Below are 15,000 nucleotides of genomic sequence, written 5' to 3'. Positions count from 1 at the left end.
GATGCATGTGTGACCTGTCAAAGACGAGAAGCGTCACAATTACAACGATGAAGTACACAAAAGCTATAAAGTCATGCGTTGAAGTGACGACTCAGCTGTTGATGTTCTTTCCATGAAGAAGAAGAAGGTGTGAGCTCTGGCGCGTCCTTCACCCTCCATGTTCTTCCTCTCAGACCATGCAGGGCAGCGACTGCCTGCTGGAGGCCGTGGAGCAGCAGGACCTGGACTCGGTGCAGATCCTCCTCTACCAGTTCTCAGCCGAGGAGCTGGACCTGAACACGCCCAACAGCCAGGGCCTCACGCCGCTGGACATCGCCGTCATGACCAACAACACGCCCGTCGCCAAGCTGCTGCTGAAGGCCGGCGGCAAGGAGAGTCCTCACTGTGAGTACCGCCTGAGGGGGGCGCTATATATAGAGAGAGAGGAGGAGGAGGAGGAGGAGGAGGAGGAGGAGGAGAAGAAGAAGAATGAGGAAGAGGAAGAGGAGGAGGAGAAGGAGGAGGAGGAGGAGGAGGAGGTAACAAGTATTCGTGTGGTGGAGGACGTACTCCAATCAGTTTGAACGTACATCAAAGTACATGTGTAGCACTAAAAGTACTTGATAGTACTGTAATGTACAATGAAAAGTTGTCCTGCAGGTGAAAGACTCAAAAATAAGATTGGTATTAAACTCTCAGCAGACGTATTAAAGTCTGAAATATCTCCTGGATGCATATTGGTTGAGTTTAGCCTTCAAACAAACAAACAAACAAACAAACAAGCTTCTGCTTTAAGTAAAAGCTTTCAGTTCATCTTCTGTTCTGCAGCCTCGACCCTCTGATGGAAATGTTTCAGCCTCTCGGCTTCTTGGTTTTGTTCTCGCTGTAAAAGACGGACGACTTCAGCCTTGACTTAGCTGCACCTCCCACTCCCCCGCAGGCTGCTGCTCCTCTCTCCTGCTCCTCTCTCCTGCTCCTCTCTCCTGCTCCTCTCTCCTGCTGCTCTCTCCTGCTGCTCTCTCCTGCTGCTCTCTCCTGCTGCTCTCTCCTGCTGCTCTCTCCTGCTCCTCTCTCCTGCTCCTCTCTCCTGCTGCTCTCTCCTGCTGCTCTCTCCTGCTCCTCTCTCCTGCTCCTCTCTCCTGCTCCTCTCTCCTGCTGCTCTCTCCTGCTGCTCTCTCCTGCTCCTCTCTCCTGCTGCTCTCTCCTGCTCCTCTCTCCTGCTCCTCTCTCCTGCTGCTCTCTCCTGCTCCTCTCTCCTGCTGCTCTCTCCTGCTCCTCTCTCCTGCTCCTCTCTCCTGCTGCTCTCTCCTGCTGCTCTCTCCTGCTCCTCTCTCCTGCTGCTCTCTCCTGCTCCTCTCTCCTGCTCCTCTCTCCTGCTCCTCTCTCCTGCTGCTCTCTCCTGCTCCTCTCTCCTGCTGCTCTCTCCTGCTGCTCTCTCCTGCTCCTCTCTCCTGCTCCTCTCTCCTGCTGCTCTCTCCTGCTCCTCTCTCCTGCTCCTCTCTCCTGCTCCTTTCTCCTGCTGCTCTCTCCTGCTCCTCTCTCCTGCTCCTCTCTCCTGCTGCTCTCTCCTGCTCCTCTCTCCTGCTCCTTTCTCCTGCTGCTCTCTCCTGCTCCTCTCTCCTGCTCCTTTCTCCTGCTGCTCTCTCCTGCTCCTCTCTCCTGCTCCTCTCTCCTGCTCCTCTCTCCTGCTCCTCTCTCCTGCTCCTCTCTCCTGCTCCTTTCTCCTGCTCCTCTCCTGCTGCTCTCTCCTGCTCCTTTCTCCTGCTGCTCTCTCCTGCTCCTCTCTCCTGCTCCTTTCTCCTGCTCCTTTCTCCTGCTGCTCTCTCCTGCTCCTCTCTCCTGCTCCTCTCTCCTGCTCCTCCTGCAGGAGGCGCCTTCCGTCAGAAGAAATATTTATTTATTCTAAATTTTTCATGTTTGTTGAAAAAGACACACAAGATTTACCGAATATAAAAAAAGGTGTTTGATAACCGTGTGTGTGTCTGTGTGTGTGTGTGTGTGTCTGTGTGTGTGTGTGTGTGTGTCTGTGTGTGTGTGTGTGTGTCTGTGTGTGTGTGTGTGTGTGTGTGTGTGTGTGTGTGTGTGTGTGTGTCTGTGTGTGTGTGTGTGTGTGTGTGTGTGTGTGTGTGTGTGTGTGTGTGTGTGTGTGTGTGTGTGTCTGGGTGTGTGTGTGTGTGTGTGTGTGTGTGTGTGTGTGCGTGTGTGTTATGAGTATTTCTACATGAGTAGAAACGGTATGAATCTCGTTTACAATTTCAAGTTTTAATGAAATATCATAATTACTCATATTATTATTATATCACATGTATCCTCTCTACATATCACGGGACTAAAAGTACATGAAAGTACACGCGATGGAGCCGCTCGGTGTACTTTGTCTCCCCCTTCAGGCTGTGAGAGTAATGACAGCAACAGCAGTTAAACAAGCTGTCACTCAGACTGGAGAGAACCTGGAGAACCTGGAGAACCTGGAGAACCTGGAGAACCTGCAGTCCAAGTCTTCTCCCGTCCCCCTAAACATTAATACACGTGTTATTAAACGTGTTATTAAACGTGTGGTTAATCGTGTTATTAAGCGTGTGCTTAAGCGTGTGGTTAAGCGTGTGCTTAAGCGTGTGGTTAAGCGTGTGCTTAAGCGTGTGCTTAAGCGTGTGCTCCCGTCCCAGTCGTGAGCGTGGCCAGTCGGGAGGCCCACCTCAGCTCTCTGGTGGCGGAGGCGGAGCGGCGGGCGGCGGCCGCGGCCTCGCAGGCGCAGCGGGACGGCGTGTCGCTGGAGGACAAGCAGCTGAAGGCCTGGGAGTGGAGGAGCAGGCTGTACCGCCGCATGACCACGGGCCTCCTGCACGCACGTGAGTGTGTGTGTGAGAGGTGACATCTGCATGCATTCGTTCAGTTGTTGGTCAACCACAAAGATGCAAAACAACCACAAAGATGCAAAACAACCACAAAGATGCAAAACAAACATGTTTGAAAATTGAAACATGCAAATTATTTTAAACGACTGAAAAGATGAAAAACTGAGGAAGCTAAACGCTGTCACACAAGACTTCATCACAGAGCAGCTCGATCCCTCAGTCATGTTTCTATAAGCGTGTGGCGTGTGGCGTGTGGCGTGTGGCGTGTGACGTGTGGCGTGTGGCGTGTGACGTGTAGCGTGTGGCGTGTAGCGTGTGACGGCGCTCTGTGCCCCTGCTCAGGTGCCCCGGAGGCCCCGTCTAAGGTCCGTCTGAGCGTGAGCAGCAGCACCACCCTGACCGTCAGCTTCCAGGAGCCGCAGTGTCTCAACTCCACCGTGGTGACCAAGTACAGAGGTACACACACACACACACACACACACACACACACACACACACACACACACACAGCGCTGGCAGTAAACCGTCTTTTCATTAAAAATCGATAGTTCCTCCTGAGACGAGGAAATCACCGTTAACCTTCTCACTGCTCGTCTCTAATCGTGTGTGTGTGTGTGTGTGTGTGTGTGTGTGTGTGTGTGTGTGTGTGTGTGTGTGTGTGTGTGTGTGTGTGTGTGTGTGTGTGTGTGTGTGTGTGTGTGTGTGTGTGTAGTGGAGTGGAGCTGCCTGAAGGATTTCTCTCTGTGTGATGGAGAGATGGTGTTGGATAATCTGCAGACCCTCAAGAGCACAATCAGCAGCCTCACCACGGTAACATCTTCCTCTTCCTCTTCCTCCTCCCCCTCATCTTGCTCTTCTATCTTATCCTCCTCTTCTTCTTGCTCTTCCTCCTCCTTATGTTTGTGTGTCTCTTCATGTCCCTCTCCCGGTGCCGTTGTGTGTTGTTGTGTGTGACTCCAGGTGTGTTCATGTGTTCTCCTTCAGGGTCGACTGTACTACGTCCGTGTGTCGGCCTACAACATGAAGGGCTGGGGTCCTCCTGCCTGCTCCCTGCCTCCCTCTGCAGCGCCGTCCAGTAAGTTCCCTCCTCCTCCTCCTGCTCCTCCTCCTGCTCCTCCTGCTCCTGCTCCTCCTGCTCCTCCTCTTCCTCACGTTCTCCTCTGGTCCTGTTCAGACTGGAGGGAGGATGGCGGTGGGCAGCCCAGGAGGCGGGGCCACATTGAAGCCATGGAGCGTCTGCTGCAGCAAGTCAGAGCCACACACACTCACTACTGCTGCGGAGGTGAGAACCTGCACAGGTAGAGAACAGAGAACAGGTAGAGAACAGAGAACAGAGAACAGGTAGAGAACAGAGAACAGGTAGAGAACAGAGAACAGGTAGAGAACAGAGAACAGAGAACAGGTAGAGAACAGAGAACAGGTAGAGAACAGAGAACAGGTAGAGAACAGAGAACAGAGAACAGGTAGAGAACAGAGAACAGGTAGAGAACAGGTAGAGAACAGAGAACAGGTAGAGAACAGAGAACAGGTAGAGAACAGAGAACAGGTAGAGAACAGGTAGAGAACAGAGAACAGGTAGAGAACAGAGAACAGGTAGAGAACAGAGAACAGGTAGAGAACAGAGAACAGAGAACAGGTAGAGAACAGAGAACAGAGAACAGGTAGAGAACAGAGAACAGGTAGAGAACAGAGAACAGGTAGAGAACAGAGAACAGGTAGAGAACAGAGAACAGGTAGAGAACAGAGAACAGAGAACAGGTAGAGAACAGAGAACAGAGAACAGGTAGAGAACAGAGAACAGGTAGAGAACAGAGAACAGGTAGAGAACAGAGAACAGGTAGAGAACAGAGAACAGGTAGAGAACAGAGAGAACAGAGAACAGGTAGAGAACAGAGAACAGGTAGAGAACAGAGAACAGGTAGAGAACAGAGAACAGGTAGAGAACAGAGAACAGGTAGAGAACAGAGAACAGAGAACAGGTAGAGAACAGAGAACAGGTAGAGAACAGAGAACAGGTAGAGAACAGAGAACAGGTAGAGAACAGGTAGAGAACAGAGAACAGGTAGAGAACAGAGAACAGGTAGAGAACAGAGAACAGGTAGAGAACAGGTAGAGAACAGAGAACAGGTAGAGAACAGAGAACAGGTAGAGAACAGAGAACTCCTCTTCCTCGTCCTCTTCCTCACCAACATGTGTGAGGTGGCTGTGAGGCGTTTAGTGACCGTAGTAAAACTGAGCAGTCGGTCTTCATCTTCGTCTTCGTCGGGCCGGAGGGAGAGGAGATCAGATTATGTTCTCACACACACACACACATAGACACACACATAGACACACACACATAGACACACACACAAATAGACACACACACACACACATAGACACACACACACACACACACACACATAGACACACACACACACACACATAGACACACACACACACACACACATAGACACACACACACACACACACACATAGACATAGACACACACACACATAGACATACACACACACACACACACATAGACATAGACACACACACACATAGACACACACACACACACACTGACCTTTGTCAACACTGACAATTTACAAAAGAAGATAAATGTTATTGACAACAATCAATAAATCTCCCTCTTCCTCTTCTTCCTCTTCCTCCTCCTCCTCCTCTTCTTCCTCCTCCTCCTCCTCTTCCTCTTCTTCCTCCTCCTCCTCCTCCTCTTCTTCCTCCTTCTCTTCCTCCTCCTCCTCAGACTCAAAGCTCCAGTCCAGCAGGAAGCAGTCCGTCTCCAGAGGTTTGAAGCATCTCTTCAACTCCTCCAACAAGTTTGTGAAAACTCTGAAAAGGTTCCTTTAATATTTTATTATTATATAATTCATATCATCATATTATTATTAATAAAATAATGATATCAGCAGTTCCTGTCCTGGTTCTGGTCCTGGTCCATGTCCTCTGGCCTCATGTCCTCTGGCCTCATGTCCTCTGGCCTCATGTCCTCTGTCCTCGTGTCCTCTGTCCTCGTGTCCTCTGTCCTCGTGTCCTCTGTCCTCAGGGGCGTGTACCTGGCGGCGGTCTTCTACCAGCGTGACAGCCTTCTGGTGACGGCGGAGGACCAGATCCCCATCGTGGAGGTGGACGACTCGTACAGCAGCTCCCTGATGCAGGACTTCCTGTGGTTCACCAAGGTGAGGCTGTTACCCAGCATGCAAAGCGCCTGATGCAGGACTTCCTGTGGTTCACCAAGGTGTGACACGTTGCCGTGTGTGTCAATGGGAGCAACACGTTGCCGTGTGTGTCAATGGGAGCAACACGTTGCCGTGTGTGTCGATGGGAGCAACACGTTGCCGTGTGTGTCGATGGGAGCAACACGTTGCCGTGTGTGTCAATGGGAGCAACACGTTGCCGTGTGTGTCGATGGGAGCAACACGTTGCCGTGTGTGTCGATGGGAGCAACACGTTGCCGTGTGTGTCGATGGGAGCAACACGTTGCCGTGTGTGTCAATGGGAGCAACACGTTGCCGTGTGTGTCGATGGGAGCAACACGTTGCCGTGTGTGTCAATGGGAGCAACACGTTGCCGTGTGTGTCAATGGGAGCAACACGTTGCCGTGTGTGTCTCCTGCAGCTGTCCTGCATGTGGGAGGACGTGCGCTGGCTGAAGCAGAGCACGTCCGTGTCCTCGTCCTCGTCCTCCACGCTGCAGGCTCGCCACAAGATGCTGAGCGCCGCCAGCCAGCTGCAGGTAACACGTGACGTCATGTATGACATCATATACACACCAGGTACACATATCACAGTCCATTTGAATAGCTTGTGTGTGTGTGGGTGTGTGTGTGTGTGCGCGTGTGTGTGCAGAACCTCCTGGGGACCCACAACCTGGGCCGGGTCCACTACGAGCCCATCAAGGACCGGCACGGCAACGTGCTGCTGGTGACGGTGCGCGACGTGGAGAGCCTGTCGCTGGGCGGGAAGTGGCTGCAGGTGAGCAAGCTGCAGAGCCAGAGGAAGTCTCTGAGCACACCTGAGGAGCCCTACGCCCTGGACGTGCTGGTCATCACCCTGCAGGTGAGCGGCTGACGCTAGCTTAGCTCGGTGCTCGGTGGTGCTGACGCTAGCTTCGCTCGGTGCTCAGTAAACTGTTCCTGTCCTCCTCCGCCCTCCTCTTCCTCCTCCAGGACATCTTGGCGTACCAGAGGCGCAGCGGCCTCCGGCTGTCTCCGGGCCTGTACCTGGGCTATCTGAAGCTCAGCAGCTCCGTGGACCAGATCCGGGTGCTGGTCTCCCAGCGGACGCCCAACCTGCTGTGTCACAGTCGCGTTCGGGACAACGGCAACGTGTCCAGGTGAGAGACGTCGTCATGTATGATCTAACAAAACAATCCAACAAAACCGCGGCACTGAAATGTATATTTATTTTACATATATGTATATAAATATATATTTATGATCACATGACCTCCCTAATGCGTGTTTCTTATTTCATGAGTGTCCGTGTTGTTCAGGGAGGAATGGGACTGGATCCAGAGCCTTTCGGCGGCAGGCGACCTGGGCGAGGAGGCGGAGCCACAGGCGGAAAGCCACGCCCCTTTACTGTACTACGAGCTGCAGACGTCAATCAAATCCCTGCTGAAGCACCTGAACCTCCCTCTGCCTCAGGTAGAGACCAGCTGCTGCTGCAATACTCACATGGAGGGCCTCTGTGTGTGTCTTTATTTCATGTGTGTGTGTGTGTGTGTGTGTGTGTGTGTGTGTGTGTGTAGGCGCGGCTCTTCCGGCTCTACTCCCATGAGGTGGTGGAGCTCGGTCACGGCGTCTCCTTCCTGCTGCTGCTGCCGGCGGCTGACGATGTTTGCTCCGCCCCCGGACAGTCCAACCCGTACACGCCCCTTTCAGGCTTCCTGCACCTCCCTCTGCAGATGTTTGAGCTGGGTAACAACACACACACACACACACACTCACACACACACACACACACACACACACACACACAATGATCATCCAGTATTGATCATTGTGATCCATTATTCCTTCGTCAGTTCACTTCTGCACCTACAAAGAGAAGTTCATCAGCCTGTACTGCCGCCTGTCCTCCGTCCTGGACCTGGACGCCCTCATTACCCAGCAGGCATTGCGAGAAGCCATCACGGACGAAGAGGTGGCCACGGCTAAGCAGAGACACCAGCTGATCCTGGACTACATCCAGGTGAGTCACAGACAGGTGAACCGTCAGCAGAGGTGTGTGTGTGTGTGTGTGTGTTGACCTGTAACATAAGCTCCTCCCCCTGACAGCAGCTGGATGAGGTGCGGCGTGACCTGCGCTGGCTCTCTGACGCGCTGCAGTGTGCGCGCTACAAGCAGCCGCGCGGCGGCGTCCCCGTCAGGCGGCTGCTGGACGTCAGCGCGGCGGAGGAGAGCGAGGCCGGCCGGCGCCAGACCGACTCCGGCTCCTCCAACACGGACTTCCTGCCCTCGCCGTCGCCCACGCCGTCGCCCTCGCCGGAGCGCCGCCGGAGGAAAGCCGCGAGCGGTGAGTCGCCGTTCAGGAGCCCGGATTTAAAACATTTTACACATTTTAAACATGCAAACATGCAAACATTAACAAGCGTAAACCTGTAAACACGTTGACATGTAAACACGTAAACACCCCCCTCAGACTCGATGCTCTTCTCCGATGACGACGGGTCCTCGGAGGTTTTCCTGCCGACCGACAGCGACTACGACTCCAGCGACGCGCTGAGCCCCCGAGAGCTGGACCTGCTCTACTCGCCGCCGCCGCAGCTTTCCCAGCAGGCATTGCACTCGCTGGGCGGCAGCGCCCCGGACGTGCTGCAGATCCACGAGCTCAGGTCGGTTCAGAGGTCTCTACTGGTTTAACTGGTCTCTCTCCTGGTTTAACTGGTCTTTACTGAGTTGTTTCCTGATTGGTTGATTCTCTAAATGTGTCCTGGTCTCTCAGGTACAGCGTCTGCCCCCCCACAGACCTGCCCCTCCCCCTCTCGCCCCTGCTCCCCCCTCGTTCCCCCTCCCTCTCCGGCCCCTCCCCCACATCCCCCTTCCTCCCCCCGGCCCCGGCCGTGTCCGACACCGCCAGGACCCTGGAGGGCCTCTCTCTGTCCTGGGGCCCCCAGGCGGCCGTGGCCCTCGCTGACCCCCCCGCCAGGCGCAAGCTGCTCTCCAGGAGCCAGCGGGGCCAGTACTTCAGCGGGCCCCCCCGCTGGCTCCGGGGCCACAGCGGGGAGGGCCACACGGGGCCCTTATCCCAGGGCGTCTACACCAAGCAGCCGGACCCGCCGCCGCCCGCCTCCTGCGTCAGCACCGCCTCCTGCGTCAGCCCCGCCTCCTGCGTCAGCCACGCCTCCTTCGTCAGCCCCGCCTCCTGCGTCAGCCCCGCCTCCTTCGTCAGCCCCGCCTCCTTCGTCAGCCACGCTTCCTGCGTCCTGGAGAGCCGCAAGGGCCGGCAGCGGGACCCGCGGCCCCACGTCCGCAGGATCTTTGTGGAGCCCTGCAAGGACCACGAGAGGAGGCGCTGGGAGGAGGAGCGGCAGGAGGAAGAGGAGGCCGCGAAGGCCACGGGAGTGTTGGTGGTGGTGGAGGGGGAGGAGCCGCAGGGAGGCGTGGCCACGCAGGACGTCGACTCAGACGACCAAACCAACGCCCAGGTGTCAGAGATCCTCAGCAGCACGCTGTAGCCGCCGGTGATTAATGTTTAAACTCATTTAAAACATGAACACATTTATGATGTAAAATATCATAAACACCTCTGTACCTGTGTCTCTGTGTCTTGTCTTTTGTCTCTCTGTCTCTTTGTCTCTTTGTCTCTTGTCTCCCTGTCTCTTTGTCTCTTTGTCTCTTGTCTCTTTGTCTCTTGTCTCCCTGTCTCTTGTCTCTTTGTCTCTTGTCTCTTGTCTCTTTATCTCTTTGTCTCTTTGTCTCTTGTCTCTTTGTCTCTTGTCTCTTTGTCTTTTGTCTCTCTGTCTATTTGTCTCTTGTCTCTTTGTCTCTGTCTCTTGTCTCTTTGTCTCTTGTCTCCCTGTCTCTTGTCTCTTTGTCTTTTGTCTCTCTGTCTATTTGTCTCTTGTCTCTTTGTCTCTGTCTCTTGTCTCTTTGTCTCTTCACAGTGCCCCCCCTCAGACCTCCAGTGATTGTAAACTAGACTAAAGTTGCTGGTTCAACTCCTCCAAGCCTCAGAACCAAGACTGGCCTCGACTGTTACAAGAGAAAATCAATGCAACGAGAAACCAAGCACTTCTCCTCTTTCTCCTCCTCCTCTTCCTCCTCCTCCTCCTCCTCCTCCTCCTCCTCTTCCTCTCACCAGGACCTTTGCACACCTTGACTGCATGTCTCATGAATCAGAGATGTATGTATTTTCTGTGTTCTTCTCGACTTGAAGTGACGTCCGGTTTGGTCTGTTTGTGAGTCCTGATGACCTCGTGTTCAGACGATGACCTCGTGTTCAGGCGATGACCTCGTGTTCAGACGATGACCTCGTGTTCAGGCGATGACCTCGTGTTCAGGCGATGACCTCGTGTTCAGACGATGACCTCGTGTTCAGACGATGACCTCGTGTTCAGGCGATGACCTCGTGTTCAGGCGATGACCTCGTGTTCAGACGATGACCTCGTGTTCAGGCGATGACCTCGTGTTCAGACGATGACCTCGTGTTCAGGCGATGACCTCGTGTTCAGGCGATGACCTCGTGTTCAGACGATGACCTCGTGTTCAGGCGATGACCTCGTGTTCAGGCGATGACCTTGACCTTTGTTGTGGTGCGTTCAGGGACTTGATGAATGTCGACCCGAGAGCACCGGAGCTGCTGATTGCAGATGTTTTCCTGCTGGAGCCTCTCAGCTGTTCTTCTTCGGCATGAAGTGTTTTTGTATCTGTGGTGAGTTTGTTACTGAAGCTTTGAGTCCAGCGGGGGGAGGGGCATGAGGGGAAGGGGGAGGGGCATGAGGAGAGGGGAGGGGCATGAGGGGAGGAGGGAGATGAGGAGGGGGGTAGGATGAGGGGGGGGGCTTGTTCTGACATATCTGTTGTTGTTAAAACTCATTTTGTCCTCAAAAGGCGATATAAGTTTAAATGATGAACTAAATTATGAATTATGAAATTATTTAAAATATAATATAATAATATGAATAAGACAGAAGATAGATATGAACTTCTCCGATTAGATTGTAGGTAAAGGTCCTGAAAGACAGAATAAGTATTTATCATATTAATATATATGTTGTCTCATGAGTTCATTTCATGACCTGATGTTTAACTTAAATATATTTCTTTATATTTTAACTTAAATATATTTCTTTATATTTTAACTTTCTTATTATTTCTTATTATCCGTATTTATGACTTTCTATTGTAACTTAAATTCATGACTTTATATTTAAACGTATTTTAATGTGTATATGATTTTATGATCTCAGAATATTCTATTTTTCAATTAAATTTTAAGTTTGAATAAAGAAATTAAAACACAAACGTATTCCGCCTCTTGTGGCCAAAACAAGTATTACAACAACAAACAGCAGAGCTCCTCTTCCTCCTCTCCCTACTCCTCTTCCTCCTCTCCCTACTCCTCTTCCTCCTCTTCCTCCTCTTCCTCCTCTCCCTCCTCCTCCTCTTCCTCCTCCTCTTCCTCCTCTCCCTACTCCTCTTCCTCCTCCGCTTCGCTCGTCTGCACGCTCGTTAAAGTGTTTATTGTTTGCACTTATGGAATAAAAGCTGTGGCAGCATTAATACCTGTGGCAGCATTAACACCTGTGGCAGCATTAATACCTGTGGCAGCATTAACACCTGTGGCAGCATTAACACCTGTGGCAGCATTAACACCTGTGGCAGCATTAATACCTGTGGCAGCATTAACACCTGTGGCAGCATTAACACCTGTGGCAGCATTAACACCTGTGGCAGCATTAATACCTGTGGCAGCATTAACACCTGTGGCAGCATTAATACCTGTGGCAGCATTAACACCTGTGGCAGCATTAATACCTGTGGCAGCATTAACACCTGTGGCAGCATTAACACCTGTGGCAGCATTAATACCTGTGGCAGCATTAACACCTGTGGCAGCATTAACACCTGTGGCAGCATTAATACCTGTGGCAGCATTAACACCTGTGGCAGCATTAATGAGGTTACAGTAGTAAAGTATTTATCCATGTACTGCAGGATAAATACTAGTACTACTTCTGCAGTAATCCTCCAGTAGTACTTCAAGGCTCCGCTCCGTAAACAAAGGCTTTTATTGTGAAATGTTAAACGTGTTCACACACACACACACACACACACACACACACACACACACACACACACACGCGCGCGACTCAGAAACTGTTGGTTAACTCTTGAGGGACAAAACAAAAACTTGTCTCTGTGTATTTTTACATCTTTATGAATTCATTTCTTCTGACTTTTATTTATTTGCAGCAAAAGGATGAAATGTTGTTGTTGTTGTTGTTGTTGTTTTTTATGGAATGCGTTTGGAGTCACATGACTGGACAGCAGAAATAAACTCGTTGGTGTCGTGCTCTTGAACCGTTTGTCTTTGATTCAAAGAGACGTTTCATTGTTGGGGACCAAAGACCTCGTCTTCCTCGCTGATGCATTCTGGGTAAGTGAGCCGCAGCAGTAACTTTAAATACTTTATGACAATTATGTATCAATGTATTTAAAACTTTAAATACATTGATGTACTTTGCATGACTGTTACTTGTCATGGAGTATTTCCACAGTGTATATACATACTTTTACATCTTTGCTCTAATCAATAACCTACAGATCAATAACCAATAAATCAGTAACGTACAGATCAATAACCTACAGATCAATAACCTACAGATCAATAACTTATAGATCAATAACCTACAGATCAATAACTTATAGATCAATAACCTACAGATCAATAACCAATAAATCAGTAACGTACAGATCAATAACCTACAGATCAATAACCTGGAGAGAACAAACTAAACGAAGGTTGTTGTTGTTTATACTTTATTCAGGTTGTAAACAGGATATTTACAAATATATAAATTAAAGGTCAGAAATGTTCAAATGTAAAAAAGCTCACGTTGTTCTGTTAGTGCAAGAAATACTGTCAACAACAACAAGTAAACAATCACATTCAGAAACAGCTTTGGTCCCAAGAAGTGGAGAGGAAACCCAGCGGGGTGTTTGTTTGTTTGTTTGTTTGTTTGTCCGTTTGTTTGTGGATGAGAACGTTTACGTCACTTGTTTGTTTTTTAATATTTACGTTAAACATGCTGAAGTCACATATTTAGTTTAGATTCAGGTCCAACACCTGAGGCACTGAGGAGGAGGAGGAGGAGGAGGAGGAAGAGGAGGAGGAAGAGGAGGAGGAGGAGAGGCAGGAGGAGGAGGAGGAGAAGAGGCAGGAGGAGGAGGAGGAGGAGGAGGAGGAGGAGGAGGAGGAGGAGGAGGAGGAGGAGAGGCGGCAGGAGGAGGAGGAGGAGGAGGAGGAGGAAGAGGAGGAGGAGGAGGAGGAGGAGGAGAAGAGGCAGGAGGAGGAGGAGGAGGAGGAGGAGGAGGAGGAAGAAGAGGAGGAGGAGAGGCAGGAGGAGGAGGAGGAGGAGGAGGAGGAGGGGGAGGGAAGAAGAGGCAGGAGGAGGAGGATGAGGAGAAGGAGGAGGAGGGGAGAAGAGGCAGGAGGAGGAGGAGGAGGAGGAGGAGGAGGAGGAGGAGGAGGAGGAGAAGGAGAAGAGGCAGGAGGAGGAGAGGCAGGAGGAGGAGGAGGAGGAGGGAAGAAGAGGCAGGAGGAGGAGGAGGAAGAGGAGGAGGAGGGAAGAAGAGGCAGGAGGAGGAGGATGAGGAGAAGGAGGAGGAGGAGGAGGAGGGGAGAAGAGGCAGGAGGAGGAGGAGGAGGAGGAGGGAAGAAGAGGCAAGAGGAGGAGGAGGAGGGAAGAAGAGGCAGGAGGAAGAGGATGAGGAGAAGGAGGAGGAGGAGGAGGGGAGAAGAGGCAGGAGGAGGAGGAGGAGGAGGAAGAGGAGGGAAGAAGAGGCAGGAGGAGGAAGAGGAGGGGAGAAGAGGCAGGAGGAGGATGGGGAAGAAGAAGAGGAGGAGGAAGAGGAGTCTCCTCCTCCTCTTCCTCCTCCTCAACAGATCCATAACTCTCGCTGGGTGAACGTCTCTGTTCAGCGTTCTCTTGTTGTTCTTTTAGCTTCACGTTCTTCTTCACCAGCGGGGGAACCGAAGAGAACGTTACGGTTCAGTGCCAGATGGTTCTCCTGGGTTCTCTTTAAGTGCACGGCGTCTCCGCAGCACTGTGTCGGTTCCACAGCGGAACCCCTTAAATTGTGTGTGGAAAGAACAACGTTCTCCCTCCCTGACAGAAAGAACCCGTGGAACCCCGAGAGCGAGCAGAACCCGAGAGCACGCGGCCCGTCAGTGGTTCCGCGAGTTGAAGAACCCGACGCTGGTGGGCGACTCCTTCACCGTGACTGTGATGAAGTTGGCCGTGACGTCGGTGACGAACACCTGCTCCAGGAGGCTCCGGGCCGGCCGCCAGTCCGTCTCCGGGTCGGACTCCTCGCCGCCGGCTCCGGCGCCGCCGAGCAGTCCTGGCCGACCGGCGCCGGCGGGAAACGGCGCGCCGGCGTCATCGTCCCGCTCCGATTCGCTGCTGCTGGTCTCGTCGGAGTCGCCGGTGCTGAGCTCGTTCAGGCTCCGGTTCTGGGAGGCGAGCGCGTGCCTGCCGCCGGTTCCCGGCGTCTTCGGCGCCGCCTCCTTCCCCCGGTCCTCCCGCGGCCGGCCCGGCTCTCCGCCGGCCGCCGGACCGGACCTCTGGCCGGCCGCCGCCGTTCGAGTCTCTTTGCCGCCGCTTGCCGCTCCTCCTTTTGAGCCGGCGCTCCTTAGGCTGGACCTCGGCGGCGTCGGCGCTCCGGCGCTGTTCCCCTGTGGGCCGGCGCCGCCCGGCGGCCGGCTGACGCTCTGCAGGTTGAGCGCCCGGAGGCTCAGCGCCTGGTTGGCTCTGTCTCGCGGCGTCGGCGAGGCCGCGGCTTTGGAGAGGCCCGGATGCTTGTGTTGGTGCTGGCCCGACCCGGCGCCCTCCTGCCTCCGCTGGCCCAGCGGGGAGCGCTGCGGCGCCGCCGGGCCGCCGTGCGAACCCGAACCCCCGCCGGGTTTCGCCGCCTTGTACCCGTCCGCT

At 52.9% G+C, this 15,000-nt stretch overlaps 1 protein-coding gene across 5 annotated transcripts in view; it reads left to right on the top strand.

The window, feature by feature from the left end:
- Positions 1 to 10,762, top strand: part of ankfn1a (ankyrin repeat and fibronectin type III domain containing 1a) — a 24,439-nt gene extending 13,677 nt beyond the window's left edge. For 3 of the 5 annotated variants that reach the window (XM_068599206.1, XM_068599203.1, XM_068599207.1), the window contains 18 exons: positions 174 to 384; positions 2,646 to 2,828; positions 3,177 to 3,290; positions 3,547 to 3,644; positions 3,819 to 3,909; positions 4,009 to 4,116; positions 5,588 to 5,681; positions 5,888 to 6,020; positions 6,460 to 6,576; positions 6,690 to 6,899; positions 7,010 to 7,176; positions 7,336 to 7,489; positions 7,594 to 7,762; positions 7,870 to 8,036; positions 8,123 to 8,360; positions 8,487 to 8,679; positions 8,790 to 9,528; positions 9,952 to 10,762. In XM_068599206.1, the coding sequence (XP_068455307.1) occupies positions 174 to 384; positions 2,646 to 2,828; positions 3,177 to 3,290; positions 3,547 to 3,644; positions 3,819 to 3,909; positions 4,009 to 4,116; positions 5,588 to 5,681; positions 5,888 to 6,020; positions 6,460 to 6,576; positions 6,690 to 6,899; positions 7,010 to 7,176; positions 7,336 to 7,489; positions 7,594 to 7,762; positions 7,870 to 8,036; positions 8,123 to 8,360; positions 8,487 to 8,679; positions 8,790 to 9,522 (3,180 nt within the window). In that variant the 3' untranslated portion in view covers positions 9,523 to 9,528; positions 9,952 to 10,762. Of the gene's footprint in view, positions 1 to 173; positions 385 to 2,645; positions 2,829 to 3,176; positions 3,291 to 3,546; positions 3,645 to 3,818; positions 3,910 to 4,008; positions 4,117 to 5,587; positions 5,682 to 5,887; positions 6,021 to 6,459; positions 6,577 to 6,689; positions 6,900 to 7,009; positions 7,177 to 7,335; positions 7,490 to 7,593; positions 7,763 to 7,869; positions 8,037 to 8,122; positions 8,361 to 8,486; positions 8,680 to 8,789; positions 9,605 to 9,951 lie in introns of those variants that run through there. The other 2 variants (XM_068599205.1, XM_068599204.1) reach the window with 2 other exon arrangements.
- Positions 10,763 to 15,000: the final 4,238 nt, after the last annotated feature.

The sequence above is a fragment of the Clinocottus analis genome, unplaced genomic scaffold (genome assembly GCF_023055335.1).
Source record: "Clinocottus analis isolate CAN_PGR_092001 unplaced genomic scaffold, fCliAna1.0.p SCAF_44, whole genome shotgun sequence".
Lineage (NCBI taxonomy): Eukaryota > Metazoa > Chordata > Actinopteri > Perciformes > Cottidae > Clinocottus > Clinocottus analis.
Note: the sequence above shows the minus strand (reverse complement) of the source record. Positions and strands in the feature narration are given on the sequence as shown.